At 45.9% G+C, this 14407-nt stretch overlaps 1 protein-coding gene across 5 annotated transcripts in view; it reads right to left on the bottom strand.

Moving 5' to 3' along the window:
- Positions 1-14407, bottom strand: part of atrx (ATRX chromatin remodeler) — a 102838-nt gene that overhangs the window by 51914 nt on the left and 36517 nt on the right. For 3 of the 5 annotated variants that reach the window (XM_063190120.1, XM_063190123.1, XM_063190125.1), the window contains 7 exons: positions 8995-9128; positions 7922-8016; positions 6996-7153; positions 6344-6485; positions 5756-5856; positions 2279-2387; positions 1602-1779 (listed from right to left, as the gene is read on the bottom strand). In XM_063190120.1, the coding sequence (XP_063046190.1) occupies positions 1602-1779; positions 2279-2387; positions 5756-5856; positions 6344-6485; positions 6996-7153; positions 7922-8016; positions 8995-9128 (917 nt within the window). The remainder of the gene's footprint in view (positions 1-1601; positions 1780-2278; positions 2388-5755; positions 5857-6343; positions 6486-6995; positions 7154-7921; positions 8017-8994; positions 9129-14407) is intronic. The other 2 variants (XM_063190121.1, XM_063190124.1) reach the window with 1 other exon arrangement.

Raw genomic sequence — 14407 nt, 5'->3', positions numbered from 1 at the left:
TCAGCAAATGTTTAGTTTTGTAAGGTAGGTTTTGTTGGTTGGGTCGTGTATTGCAGTATGCAGTACATTGGTTTTGGATGGACACGGTAAATGAGTTTGTATGGATACCGTAAATGGGTTTTGTTAGGTAGTCAACGCAAGGGTGGGTTCGGTGTTTGTGTGGAGAAAGGTGCTCAGCTGAGCCAAAAACCTGTACGGAGAAGACTGGCTTGAGCTTTCCAAAAAGGAGAATTGAGGACGAGTAACTGAGAAAGGGCAAGTGGGTTGGATATTGCACACACAAGACAGGCCAAGTGGGCAGGTTAGGTGGTAAGGGGAAGAATAAAGGTGGTTGTTAGGCCGGGCCTGGCATGGACGGTTTTTGCATTGAGAGTGGGAGAGAATAAAGGTGGTTGTTAGACGGGCCTGGCATAGGCGGTTTTTGCATTGAGCAAGGTTGGGCAATTGCCCAGGGCCTCATCCACACCTCGTCATCGCATTACAGTATTCCTGTTTTCCCCATCATCGAGTATTATGTAAAAATTTGAGGGGGGCCTCAGAATTGTTCTTTGCCCTGGGCCTAAGATTCCCTGAAACCGCTGGATATACAATACTATACAATACTAAGGAAACAAATAGGAGAATTAAGGAGGGGTGGGCGAGGGCAGAAAGGCGAAATGGATTTGATTTTAAGTCTCTACACCAGGGATATAGAGACAACGGCTCGCGGGCCGGCTTGCGGGTCGGCTCCGGCCCAATTGTACATCCCATCCGGCCAGCAAACGATATGTATGTAAGAGCATAAAGTGTATCGTCTTTGGAGGGAAGGAAGGGACATCCTCACGCTGTCTAAAACCTTCAAAGATCAACGAATATAGCTTTATGTGCGCCAGTCATAGGGGTGGGCTATGTACTCTGTGATATCTGAATATTGTTCCAACAATGTTGAAACCCATAGTCAAGTATTCAAATCAGCTCGCCGAAACAATGAAGCGTGCAACGAAACGATTCACATTATCTGTTAACAGCACATCTAAGCAGTTATTTGGGATGCCTATGTGTCTGTAGTAACCTCAAGACTCTTTATTAATCAAAGAAACATCCTTACACTTTGAATGAGAGCTCAATGATGGGCAGAGAGAGAGAGATCATTTTGTTCAAATTGGGTGGGATATAGTGCCTCCAGGCGAGTTTTGAGGATTTTTTTTGGGCTGTAAATCACCAGTCTCATCTGGCAACCCTGGATTGCACACGAGGTAGGGCTGCACGATTATGGGAAAAAAATTACAATCACGACTATTGATTTTTTTTGTTGAATTTTCCTTTAAATTATAACAAAATGAAATACAACCAAGAATGAATTTTCTACGGGTTGAACAAAATAAAACTGAATTGTAATAATTATGTAGGAGGCAATAGCATGAATCTTAGGTGGACAGATTTCTTGCCAGAAACACCAGCCTGTCAGTATGTGCTGGCTTCAAGGACGCTCGAGGACAGGTCACTATTGCCACATTTTAAATCGCGATTGAAATCACGATTTCGATATCACGATTTCAATCACGATTTTCGATTATTTTCCATGAATTGTGCAGCCTTAGAGGGAGGGAGTTGAAGCTCACCTGAGCCAAAAACCTGTAGACGTAGACGGGTCTGATCTGCCCGAAGCGGTAGACACGGAAGATTGACTGCACGTCGTAGGAGGGGTTCCAGGAGGCGTCGAAGATGATGACGCGGTTGGCCGCCACCAGGTTGATGCCCAGAGAACCCGCTCTGGTCGAGATCAGGAACAGGCGACCCCTGTGAACCAAAACCACAGGAAGGGAGGGTTTATAGAGATGGAAGACATATTACAGTGCATGGAAATGCACATATAACACATCTAAAAGTGTTTGTTCGAGAGTGAGAGTGTGTGTGAGTGTGTGTGTGTGTGTGTGTGAGAGAGAGAGATGAATGAATGAATGAATGGATGAGGAAGAAGATGGGGAATGAAGGGGGAGTGACGAGGGTCAGAAAGGCAAAGTGTGTGTGAGTGTGTGTGAGTGTGTGTGGTGGTTTGGGGGGTCACATACCTGTATTTGGGTGGGTGGGTGTGTGTGCTTGTGTGTGTGTGCGTGTGCGTGTGCGTGTGCGTGTGCGTGTGCGTGTGTGTGTGTATGTTTGCATCTGTTTATGGGTGGGCGTGTACAAGCTGTCTGAGTGGATATCTGGGTAGGTAGCTGTGTGTGCGCGTGTGTGTGTGTGTGTGTGTGTGTGTGTGTGTGTGTGTGTGTGTGTGTGTGTGTGTGCAGTTATCCACCTGACGTTGCTGGTATCATTGAACTCCTCTGCCCATTTTTTCCGAGACAAGGCATTGGTGGACCCATCCAGGCGATAGTAGTCAATGTTCCGGTACCACTTGCCCTCTCCTTCAGCACAACAAACAAACAAACAAACAAACAAACAAGACAACAGATTAAATCTATTAGTAGCCCCAACTGTGTTTTCTGCAAGTCTCTCACTGTTTAACAATTATAACATTACGTTCACATCAAGGCATAACGTTACAGGCTTGTTTATATATATATATACACATCTTTTTGAAAAACCACAGAGCACAGAGTCCATAGAAGGCGCACCCACACACACACAAAACAGAGAGAACTGTGTGAATGAGTCAGGAATAAGACTTGGGCACAGAGCTGGATTGTAAAGGTAAAAAAAACCAACAGTATTAATGTTCCGTGTTGCAAATAGTTGTTAACTGTTTGGCCTGTGCCGTAAGCCTTCATGGGCAGTGCCAAGGCACATTGGTGCAGATTAGGCTTATACAACCCTGCCTTAGTAATGCCTTAGCAGGAAAGCAACGTTTTATTAGGGCCAAATGAACTGGCTGACAGCTTCTCAGCAGTCGGAGTTGATGCTGAAGGGAAGGGGGTCGGCCACACACACACACACACACACACACAGACAAACGCACACGGCGCACACACACACGCGCGCGCGCGCGCGCGCGCGCACACACACACACGCACACACAGACAGACACACACACAAGGGACAGACACATACACACACATCAGACAGACATATGCACATGCACGCACATGGATCTCACACCTTGGGAGGCATGGGTGGCTTTCATGTCTACCTGACTCACATGTACCAATCAAGTCCGCGTCTCTCTCTCTACTCTTAGAGGTATGCAAGCACACCGACACATCCACACACACACCAACACACACACACACATCCACACACCGGCACACACTCAACCCGACACACGCACACCGACACACACACACACATACATACACACACACCGACACACACCGACACACACCGACACACAAACACGTGTCTGTGCTGTGCTGTCTTGTGTTGTGAGCGCAGCCGCCTTCTCTTTCATATGGGGTCTGCGCCTCTGCCCCCCCTCTGCACTCCTCTCATGTTCATAGCTAGCATTTCAGTATGGTTCCAATTACTTCACTGTGATCTTTTCATTACAAATTGCAAACCCTTAAGCAAACATTTTTTGTGGAATTACAAAAAAAAAGTCAAGGTCTAATCATTTTCAAAATGAAAGCAAAAACAGCTGTGGAGCTTTAATTAGGAACATGACCTTATGCTAGAGGCTGTGTGTGTGTGTGTGTGTGTGTGTGTGTGTGTGTGTGTGTGTGTGTGTGTGTGTGTGTGTGTGTGTGTGTGTGTGTGTGTGTGTGTGTGTGTGTGGTGAGAGACACAGAGCGAGAGGGAGAGAGTGTGTTGTGTGTTTGGGAGTTTGCCTCGTCTTTAGTCTCAGATGTGTGCAAGTTTGAAATAGTTTTGGGGTACACGGCACAGTGCAGTTTATTTCTGCAGCTTGTAGCCAGTACAATAAAACACCAGCACCAATGAAAAAACAAAAAACAAAACAAAAAAGAAATAAAACAAAACAAAAACAAAAAGTCATCAGAGAGTTGGTGTCCAGTGAATTACAACTTTATCTCCACATTAGATGCCTCACGAGCCAAGGGCAACATCCCATTCCATTGTCAACAGGCTCTGGAAATAAGGATCTTTTAAAAAAGTGTATATTTTTAGCACTGCGATATTTCATCCTGACAGAACCGACAGGAAAAGCTGGAATGTTGATTTGACCAGAAGGCGTCACAGCCAGGAAAATAAATGTCTTGAGCTGTCACAGTGATAATACTAAGCAGTTGCTGGTCTCAGTCCAGTCCCGTGTCCTGGTCCCAGGGATATTACAGGCTCCTGTCCTGTCCATTTGAAACCTCTTTTAGCCGGGAAGCTGACAGGACAGGGGAGGACAAAGGGGCCAGTTCTCCTGTGCCCTCCTGTACACATTCTAATGCACATTCTGTGTGATTTTCGTAATTATGTGATGAACAGAACTGCCATAGATCATGAAAACACCTACAGTCAAAACTCCTACAAAGTCATTATTTGAATATTTAATCTGTGCAGCTTTTTACATCAATACATCAATAGCTTCAAAACCTTTTAAAGGTGGGACCGAAGGGCTTAGTAAGGAGTAAGTGATCATCTGAGAGTCTGAGCTTGTTCTGATCCTCCCTGTGCTAGTGGCTGACGGCGGGCAAGACCCAACGAGGCACAAACAGAGAGCACAGAGCTACTTCGCAGCCGGTCTGGTCACGGAAGATCGAACGGCAATGGACGTTTGTTATCTTTTCCGTGTTCTGCTTTCATCTGACAGTGTTAATGAATCTTGCGAGGCCATGCCGTGGCGTACGGGAAACAACAGTCATGTGGCGTTCATGATTGAAACTAAGTCAACACTTGCGGTGTGCTGGGTAAATGGCTGTGGGTATGACTATGTGAATGCTCAGGCCTCAATGGGTGTCCATGCATGAACGTAAATATCCAAACAGTCATTTGCAGGAACACTATCTTGAGTACAAATATTCCTTTTTAAGACTGCATGTGTTTGGAGTTGTTGAGAGTTGCGGAAAATCAAAGTAAGCTTTAGAAAAATATATTTAAGCACCAGTAATCAGAGAACGCATGCACACTTCTCGTGGTTCTCATAAACACTCAAGAAGTCATTGTGTAGGTCTGCAAGTGTAACATTTCATTGTGTTCTGGCCATTTGTTGAAAACTCTGTTGTAAACACAGCTGAATATTCACAAATAAAAGCGCACACACACTTTCTTCTATTAGGTGTATAGATATAAGTGGGTCAGACACTTTCTCACTCTTGAGTCCAGCAAGACAGAGTGCAGTGTGTCAGCGAGAGAGAGAGTGCCTAACGCCATTAAATTGGGCATTTGTGAGGTCTGAGTTATGGGCAGAAAGGCTGGCACAGGGTGGCGCGGCATGGCATAGCGTGGCGTAGCATGGCACACAGTTCACAGGGCACTGAGGCAGGGCACCTGCTGGGATGGGGCAGGTGTCCTGTCTGACAAGCTTGTCTGCCATCCAGCTTGCCAGCTGGGCATCTCTCTCTCTCTCTCGCACGCGCGCACGCACGCAGAGACACACAGACACACACACAGACACACCAGGACTTGACGTTGGCACCTGCCAACCAAAAACCACTAGCCACAGCGGCCGGTGAACACACGCAGCTATAAATGTCTATTTCTGGAAACTCAAAATGGTGGACAATTGAGAGGATCCCCCTTTTCATGTATGAAAAATGCAATTTTCCTAGTCACAATGAATACTCAGTATTTGTGAACGGGCAGCATGAATTCTGGAAATAATCTACTAAAAAAATATTACACAGTGCACCTTTACGGTGCGTGAGAGAAAAGCAAGAAAGCAAGTTGGTACCTTTGTAGGGAGACTCCTTCTCCTCGTCTTCAGCCCGGCTAGCCGCCTCCAGGAAGTCTTCAATCAGGTCCAAGGAGATGAGGGACTGACTGAACACCAGGCTGCAAATCGCAACAAAGAACAACATTTACAAGTTACATCCAGGGCGCTAAATATATTAATAAATTAATGTGTTTCGATGACGCACAGAGGCGAACCGCGTTGTTCGCTCTAATAAATGAATGACCAAAAAATCAAATAAATGTGCGATAAACTTCTTTCTTTTGAAATTTCATGACACCGCCATGGCGCACCTATGACCCCGGTGTCAAATGTTACCAAAAAAAGGGTAACACTTTAATTGACGCCGGTGTCATAGGCATGTCACAGTCATAGATAAGTCAAACGTTATATCAATGTCATAAGGCCTTAAGTGACATGCGGTTGTCTTTGCCATACCATAACCGAACGTCCAAGGCCAACAGTCATAACATGTTCATGACATGGACATAATGTTTATGACACGTGCATAACGGTGCCATGACACTGTTATGACATGCCTATGACACCTGCGTCAAGTAAAGTGTTACCAAAAAAAGAGATGCTTACACTTTCTCGTCCACTTCCTCGGCCATGCGTAGGATCTCCATGAGCAGCATCAGCTTGCTGGAGTGAGCCAGGATGTCCGCGTCGTCGTCGGTCACAAAGTCCTTGTACCAGTCTGGAGAGTAGGTGCTGGTGGCTGTCCTGGCTGTGAAGGGGTGGGGTCAGAGGTTAAAGTTCAAGCCAAAGTCAATTGAGCGAACTTTGAGCAAAGTCCTAGCCCGCCCTAGAATGATGACTGACCAATCATCACAGCGCAAAAAGAGGTCGAGATAGAGGTCTGACAGGTTTTGGACTGACGCAGCTCCATTGAATTCAGGACACCATAAGGTTTCATTTCAGATCTGGAGGCGCCCTCAACTGGACCTTGGAGATCAAATAGGGCTAGATCTGTGCGTCCTGTCCTCTAAGGTTAGTTTTAGAAGACAGCTACTGCATCACACTCTTTTCAAACATCAAAACCGTGGGCCGTGGACTGATACACAAGAGATCATCATCCGATTTTGGCCAACCTTGAAAGTCTAAATGAAGACACCTCAACATTTCAACACACACTTGGAGGTTGTACTGCCTTTTTGGACGTCAGACCTGTGTTAGCCAGGTTGGCTTGGCTTGGCTTTTTTAGGGCCCCGTAGTGTAGGTTTTGTTACAAACGTACCCACGGCGCCCTTACCCTCTTCAACGGGTTCGGCACGGTTGCGGCTCTCTGGGTTGCCGCCCCGTGAACTGGTGTTCCACTCCTTGATGACCTCCACCGCGTCACTGTCCGAGCCCTCCGAGTCGCGCTTCTTCTTCCCCTTCCCTCTGGCCTTTTTCCTGGCGGGAGAGTCGGTGGTGAGTGGGTGGGTGGTTTGGTAGGGGAAAGATGGAGCAGAGAAGGTGAGTGAGTGAGTGAGTGAGTGAGTGAGTGAGTGAATCACCCCTCAAGTTGTTTCATTTGTGGGTGTACACTAGGGGTGTAAATAATAATCGAAATGTATTGATGCGTCGATCTTACGGCCGACGATTCAATCGAATCGTATCATATCGTGGGGCATTCTTACGTATCCAAAATAATCAAATCGCTGGCGCCTGTCCAATACCCTAGCTCCATGACATAATAGAAGAAAAGTAATTGGAAAAAATCGAATCGAATCGTGGGGAATTCTTCGAAAATAATAGAATCCCTGCTTTAAGAAATCGATACCGTATCGTTTCGTCATGGAGGCTGTGATTTACACCCCTTTTGTACATGCTAACGGAAGAAACACTTTTTGAAAAAAAAAAAGTATAAAACAAGACTATATAACATACACAATAAAGTATGCTATTGCAAGCTTTATCTAAACACTTTTTTTTCTCAAAATCTTAGAGTGCCTCTGCACAATCCTTTTTCCTTTGGATTCTGACTTCTGACTAGATGCTGAACACCTGTTTAAAAGTATTTGATGTCTCCTGAACACCCCGTGTGTGTGTGTGTGTGTGTGTGTGTGTGTGTGTGTGTGTGTGTGTGTGTGTGTGTGTGTGTGTGTGTGTGTGTGTGTGTGTGTGTGTGTGTGTGTGTGTGTGTGTGTGTTTGTGTGGTAGTGGTAGTAGTAGTCTTACTTTTTAGGCGCCTCGTCCTCAGACGTGAAGCTCATAGAAGACTCTTCCGTATCCGAAGCGATGAACTCCTCCATGCTGTCCTCATCGAAGTAACCCTGGCAACCACACAGCACAGTGACAGTTAACCCTCATACTCTCAAGAGCTTCTCAATAGACCCATTTTTTTCATTCAAGTGAAGCTTTTAGTCACATGCAAGAGACTATGTAAGACTCCAAAGTCGATCGGTGACAAACCGTCTTACTTTTTTTTAGTGTTTTCCTTTAGGTGATGCTTTTAGTTGTAGTCACATGGAAGACACTATCTCATAGTGGTGTGCATTGGCACTGCCCTCACAATTCAATTACAATTCGGGAGGTAGTGATTCGATTTGATTCAATTCTACGATGCATTGCAATGAATTACATTTCTACTGACAGCAAAACAAAAGTTTCATCAATCATGATGAGGCAATACAAGTGGTCAGACACTGAGCAACATTTTATTGGCTGCTTTCTGTATCAGTCTTGCAGTTTTCAATGCTTTGAAGTGCTTTTATTCAATTTAACATTCATTTGCTCCCGAAATATCCACGGAAGTAATTGAAACTTAAAAAAATTGCTGCATCGATTATGGAACTTGCCGCATTGAATTGAATTGTCCATGTCCCGCATTGCATTGCATTGCCGAATCGATTATTGTTGACACCACTACTATCTCAAGACTATGTTGGTCGGTCGGACACTGTCTTACTTTGAGTGTTTTCCTTCAGGAGAAGCTATTAGTCACATGGAAGAGACTACATAAGACTCCAAAGTCGATCGGTCAGAGACCTTCTTTCTTTTTTGAGTGTTTGTGTACGACTTAAGCCTTGGGGGATAGCAGCTAACAGAGGACATGTGCGAGGGGGTTAAGAGAAAGTGTGGAGACTAGTCTGACAAACAAAATGAGACGACTTAAAAAAAAAAACAGAAGACCTACCCAGACAGCAAGAACAGACCAAACAAATAGACAAACAGACCCCATAAATTGAGTGACTGTCAAACAATAGGGCAAAACAAAGGACAAAATGGCAGACGGGCCGCTGCGCTGGTACCTTGTTTTCCTTGCTGATGTAGTCCAGCTGTAGGCACCAGGGATGGGTCCAGATTCGGCTCAGCATCTGAAAGTCCTGGAAGAGTTTGGTACCGGTCTTGCCGCGGTTCCCCTCCTGAGCGGCGCTCCCCACACCTGAACAGCGCGCACACACACACACACACACGCGCGCGCGCGCACACGCACACAGAGAGACGCACAGATAGAGGTTAGCTGTAGTTCAAAAACAAACATGCATATTGTGCACGCGCACACACACACACACACACACACCTGACACCTGCTCATTTTAAATGGGATGGCACCAACACAAGCTCTTCACACACATGGTTTTTGACAAGGGTTATAGAGTGGGCGCACACAAACACACCGGCTCACACCTGCGAACAGCGCAGAAGGGGATGGGGGACGACAAGTGTGTACAGCACATGTGTGCAACGGAAAAACCGGGACTGTACCCAAGGAAATTGATTGCTTGGATCGCACAAAAATGTGAGCAGGCACGCACACACACATACACAAACACTGACCCGGACAAAAGGTGAGCTAACAGAAGACACAGTCACGGCGCATGGCGCACGCACGCACGGCGAGATATTTGGGCCGAGACTCACCATGTCTCACACAAACACACTCATCCACAAGATGAAAGCACCTGTGCACACACACACACACACACACACACAGGCACGCAAACACAACACACACAGGCACACAAACACCACACACACACGCAAACACAACACACACACACACAAACACAACACACACACGCAAACACCACACGCACACACACACGCAAACACCACACGCACACACACACGCAAACACCACACGCACACACACACGCAAACACCACACACACACACGCAAACACCACACACACACACACACACACACACACACACACACACACACACACACACACACACACACACACACACACACACACACACACACACACACACACACACACACACACACACACACACACACACACACACACACACACACACACACACACAGGCACAGGCACACACACACCCTGAAGTATTTGGAGCAGAGTCAATATCTCTCACACGAACACAGACATCCACAGGTTGGATGCACCTGTCTAAGAATCTGGGACTGAACCGTGAGCTAAGCCTCACTCCGATGGCAAACTTGAAACACCAGCTGAGGTGCGCAACGAAAGTATGCGTATACATTCACACACATGTACGCACACACACACACTTTCTCCATGAACAGTGTCACTAGACCCTGAATAACATATGCATACCCATCAATATGCAGAGAAACACCACTCACAGACCTTTTTCCATCCTGCAGTACAAAAATGAAAACATCTCCAGTACCCTCAGCTGTAAGGCAAGGCCTAAACTGATGTCCAAACTGATGTGTGTGTGCGTGTGCGTGTGCGCGTGCGCGTGTGTGTATGTGGAGGGGTGTGAATGTGCTATGGACATTGATTGATGGCCATTGTCGTTCCGTGTGTGTGTGTGTGTGTGTGTGTGTGTGTGTGTGTGTGTGTGTGTGTGTGTGATTGATGTATTAAAACACAATAAAATGTAATCACAAAAAGACAAACACCGCACACTGCTTACTTTTTGTACTTTATTTTTTCAGAGCGAACAACGCGTTTCGCTCGGTGAGTCATCAGGTTCGCCGAAAAATAAAGTAAGAAAAGTAAGCAGTGTGCAGTGTCTTTTGAATTTTGTTCATTGGTTCACCTCCTGCTTCATACCTGCACCTGTATTACTGAGGGCTTGTGCACAAGGACTCTCTTGAACTTTGAAGGAAGGCATAGACCTTTAGCAACACGGGGAGTTGCAAGGTGAGGGCTATGGGCGTTTGTGTGTGTCTGTGTGCGTGTGTGTGTGTGTGTGCATGCATAGGTCCATGTGCATGCATGGGTCCATGTGCATCTGTGCCTGTCTGTGGTGTGTGTTAGCACGTTTTAGACCCACCATTATGTCAGAAATGTACACAACAACCTGGGAGTTCATTCTGGCAGCCACAACAGCTTTGAATCAAGGAGAGAAAGGGGAAGATGGTACAGGTTGTGTCTGTAGTGTGTGTGTGTATACATGTCTGCAGCCTGTGTGTGTGTGTGTGTGTGTGTGTGTGTGTGTGTGTGTGTGTGTGTGTGTGTGTGTGTGTGTGTGTGTGTGTGTGTGTGTGATGTCTGTAACCTGTGAGTGTGTGTTCATGTGTGTAACCTGTGTGTGTGTGTGTGTGTGTGTGTGTGTGTGTGTGTGTGTGTGTGTGTGTGTGTGTGTGTGTGTGTGTGTGTGTGTGTGTGTGTGTGTGTGTGTGTGTGTGTGTGTGTGTGTGTGTGGCTAATGAGCCCTCGGCCCCGGTTGGAACATTCTCCCAGAGCTCTTCATTACAGTGGGGACGTGGGAATCTGTGCAGATAGCCCACGGCTGTGTGCCAGCTGCCGTAACGCTGTACCACCTCACACACACACACACACACACACACACACACACACACACACACACACACACACACACACACACACACACACACACACACACACACACACACACACACACACACACACACACACACACACACACACACCTACTCTCAAACACACTCTCTCTCTCGCTCTCTCTCCTTCCCTCATACAAAAACACACGACATGCATGCAAGCGCACACACGCGCACACACACTCTCCATCTCACACTCTCTCTCACACACACACACACACACACACACAGGCTGTAGACATAAATACACACACACACACTCTCTCCCTCTCTCACTTCATATCACCCCCCCCCCCCCCTCTCCCAGACACACACAGCTGCACGGTGGTGCCTCTGAAACCAGCCCCGAGTCTAAGCCATAACATGACTAAACCACTTAATTCAATACTATGCCGAGCAGAAAAACAATGAATAGAGAGAAGAGAAGACTAGAAGAGAAGAAGAGAACACACACTACGAGAACGAGTGAGCCGGGTGAAAGGGGGGGAATGACAAGAATTCATGTCTCCCTCCTTAAGCTCTCTCGCTCTCTCTTTCTCTCTCTCCCTCCAAAACGCGCCAATATAGGATTTCGTCTGTGATCTAGCAGAGGAAACCCTACACACACACACACACACACACACACACACACACAGACACACACACACACACACAAACACACACACACACACACAGAACCACAGAACTGGGAACACACAAGGCGAGGGCAAGGGAGACACTGGGAAAATATGAGAAAGAGCGAGAGAGAGAGAGAGAGAGAGAGAGAGAGAGAGAGAGAGAGATGGGGGGAGATTGAACACATAGGCATAAGAGGACGAGTGATAGCGTGAGAGAGTCACGGAATGAGAGAATGAAAGAACGACAGAGACAGAGTGAGATGTTGCAGAGAAGAAAGGAGGTGAGAAGCGAATATGAAAGAGGGCAGAAAGGGGTGCACTGCTCTAGCCTGATTATCATCGACTTTCAAATCTCTTCCAGACTTGGTCTGACCAAGACCAGAACAATTAATGTTTCCGAAATGGCATGGTTGACCCGCCTCCCTAGGTTTGCTACTGGTTGACTTGTGTCCGACAAAGTGGGTGGCGTTCCCGTTTTTGTTGCGGGAGATCAGAAACTATATTTACATTGCTCTTGGCCTGACTAGCTGCAACGCAGAAGGTGTTGCGTCACTAGGAGGGTGCGGCCTGGCTAGCACTGCTCCCGGTTGAGGGGTGAATGAAGGAAGTGAGAGACAGCACTGCTCAGATAGCAGAGAGTAGATAAGAGAAAGGTTCCGCTGGCCCATTGGTTCCAGGTTCTACTGTCGCAGGGGGGGGGGGGGAAATCCCCCTTTAGGTAGACCTAAGGACTGTTCTATTCATTCTAGGAGCATTATGACACGCCCTTTTAGGCAGACTGGAACCTGGTCATGTTAGGTGCCCATAGAAACCTATTATGTTGGCATATCTCTATACTTAAAGAATCTCTGCAGATAGTTTTTCTTTGTTTATTTGCCCACAAGCAACTATGATTTCGAGACATGCAACCCTGGAGTTTGAATGGCAACATTAGATCATTCCACGCAGAACCTGCGAGGCGGCTGAAGAGAAGAGTGTTAAAAAAATCTCTTTAGTGTTGCTTTAAATCAAACCTCATTAACCTCGTCCACTGGCCGCTGCTACCACTGTTGCCAAAGCAGACACACACACACACAGTACCACTGTGCAGACTGCTTATATTATATTCATCTTCGTTTCTGTTTACGCGAGAGCTAAACTGATGAATAGTAGGCTATTTCTGGGGACAGGGAAAACACCCACTAGTGATACCACAAACAATGCCCCGGCCAAAAGTTATCCATCAAAAAAAGAAATTGCGTAACGTATGCCCTGTGGGGAATCTCACCACACCAGACACGTACACCCACACAGTCTTATCTGATTTCAATTTAACCCATTTTAGCCTGAGCCCTTTTTTAGGAAAAGGTGCCTTCTCCCTATTAAAACCTAAATATCTCAGCCTCCGAAGAACATAAAAACATGAAATAGAAAGCTAGAACCTTCATTTTGCACTAGAATGTGTTCATTCAGCTCTTCTAACATACCCTTTAAATAAATCAGCTCAAATCTCAAGAACTTTAATGCAGCATATATGTCGCTCCAGGACACAATGGGTTAACACGGCTTACTTATGAGGAGATCATGGAATGAGTGAGTGTGTTGGGGTTGGGGCTGGGTATCGCAGCCATGTTCCTGTATCGATTCGATTTCGATTCTTAGGGCTTTGAATCGATTAATCACGATTCAATTCGATTTGATTCGATTCATTCCCAATCGATTCAATCAGTTCCCTTCTTGGTGCCAGGATTTCCCCCAAAAGGAGGTTGCCTATGTTTAAGTTATATAAAAATGTCAAAGGGCTGTGGCTTGACAGTGTTAACAGATTGCTAATTTGTAATAAGTAGGCCTAGGCCTAATTGACTAATACCTAAAGGGAATTTTCCATAGACCTAAATTAAACAAAAAGAACAAAAAGAAAAAGAACCAAAAAAAACGATTTTGTGCCCTGTGAATCGATTATGTGAATTTTAAATGAAATCGATCAATTATCGATTAAATTGATTATTTTACTTAGCCCTAGTTGAGGTATTTTGTTCCTTTCATGCATGATAAAAGTGACACACCGTCACAGAAAGCCATAGTGCTCTACGTATATGGCAAGTCTGTGTGCGATGGCTATGCACTTTGTGCAAAGTATGGAAAGTGATTTCTGAAATGAGGGAATAACAGTAAGCTGTTAGGACGGATGTTACATAAATTATTTTGTCAGAATCTATTTTACTCGTCCTAAACATCACCCAATTATTGTGATGTAGTCTTCAGTGGACTAATAGAAATTCCCATTCTTTCTTACAGGATCGCATATACCTAAATCAT

This window comes from Engraulis encrasicolus, chromosome 23, assembly GCF_034702125.1.
Source record: "Engraulis encrasicolus isolate BLACKSEA-1 chromosome 23, IST_EnEncr_1.0, whole genome shotgun sequence".
NCBI classification, from domain to species: Eukaryota; Metazoa; Chordata; class Actinopteri; order Clupeiformes; family Engraulidae; genus Engraulis; species Engraulis encrasicolus.
The sequence above is the reverse complement of the archived record's forward strand: the minus strand, read 5'-3'. Positions and strand labels throughout refer to the sequence as shown.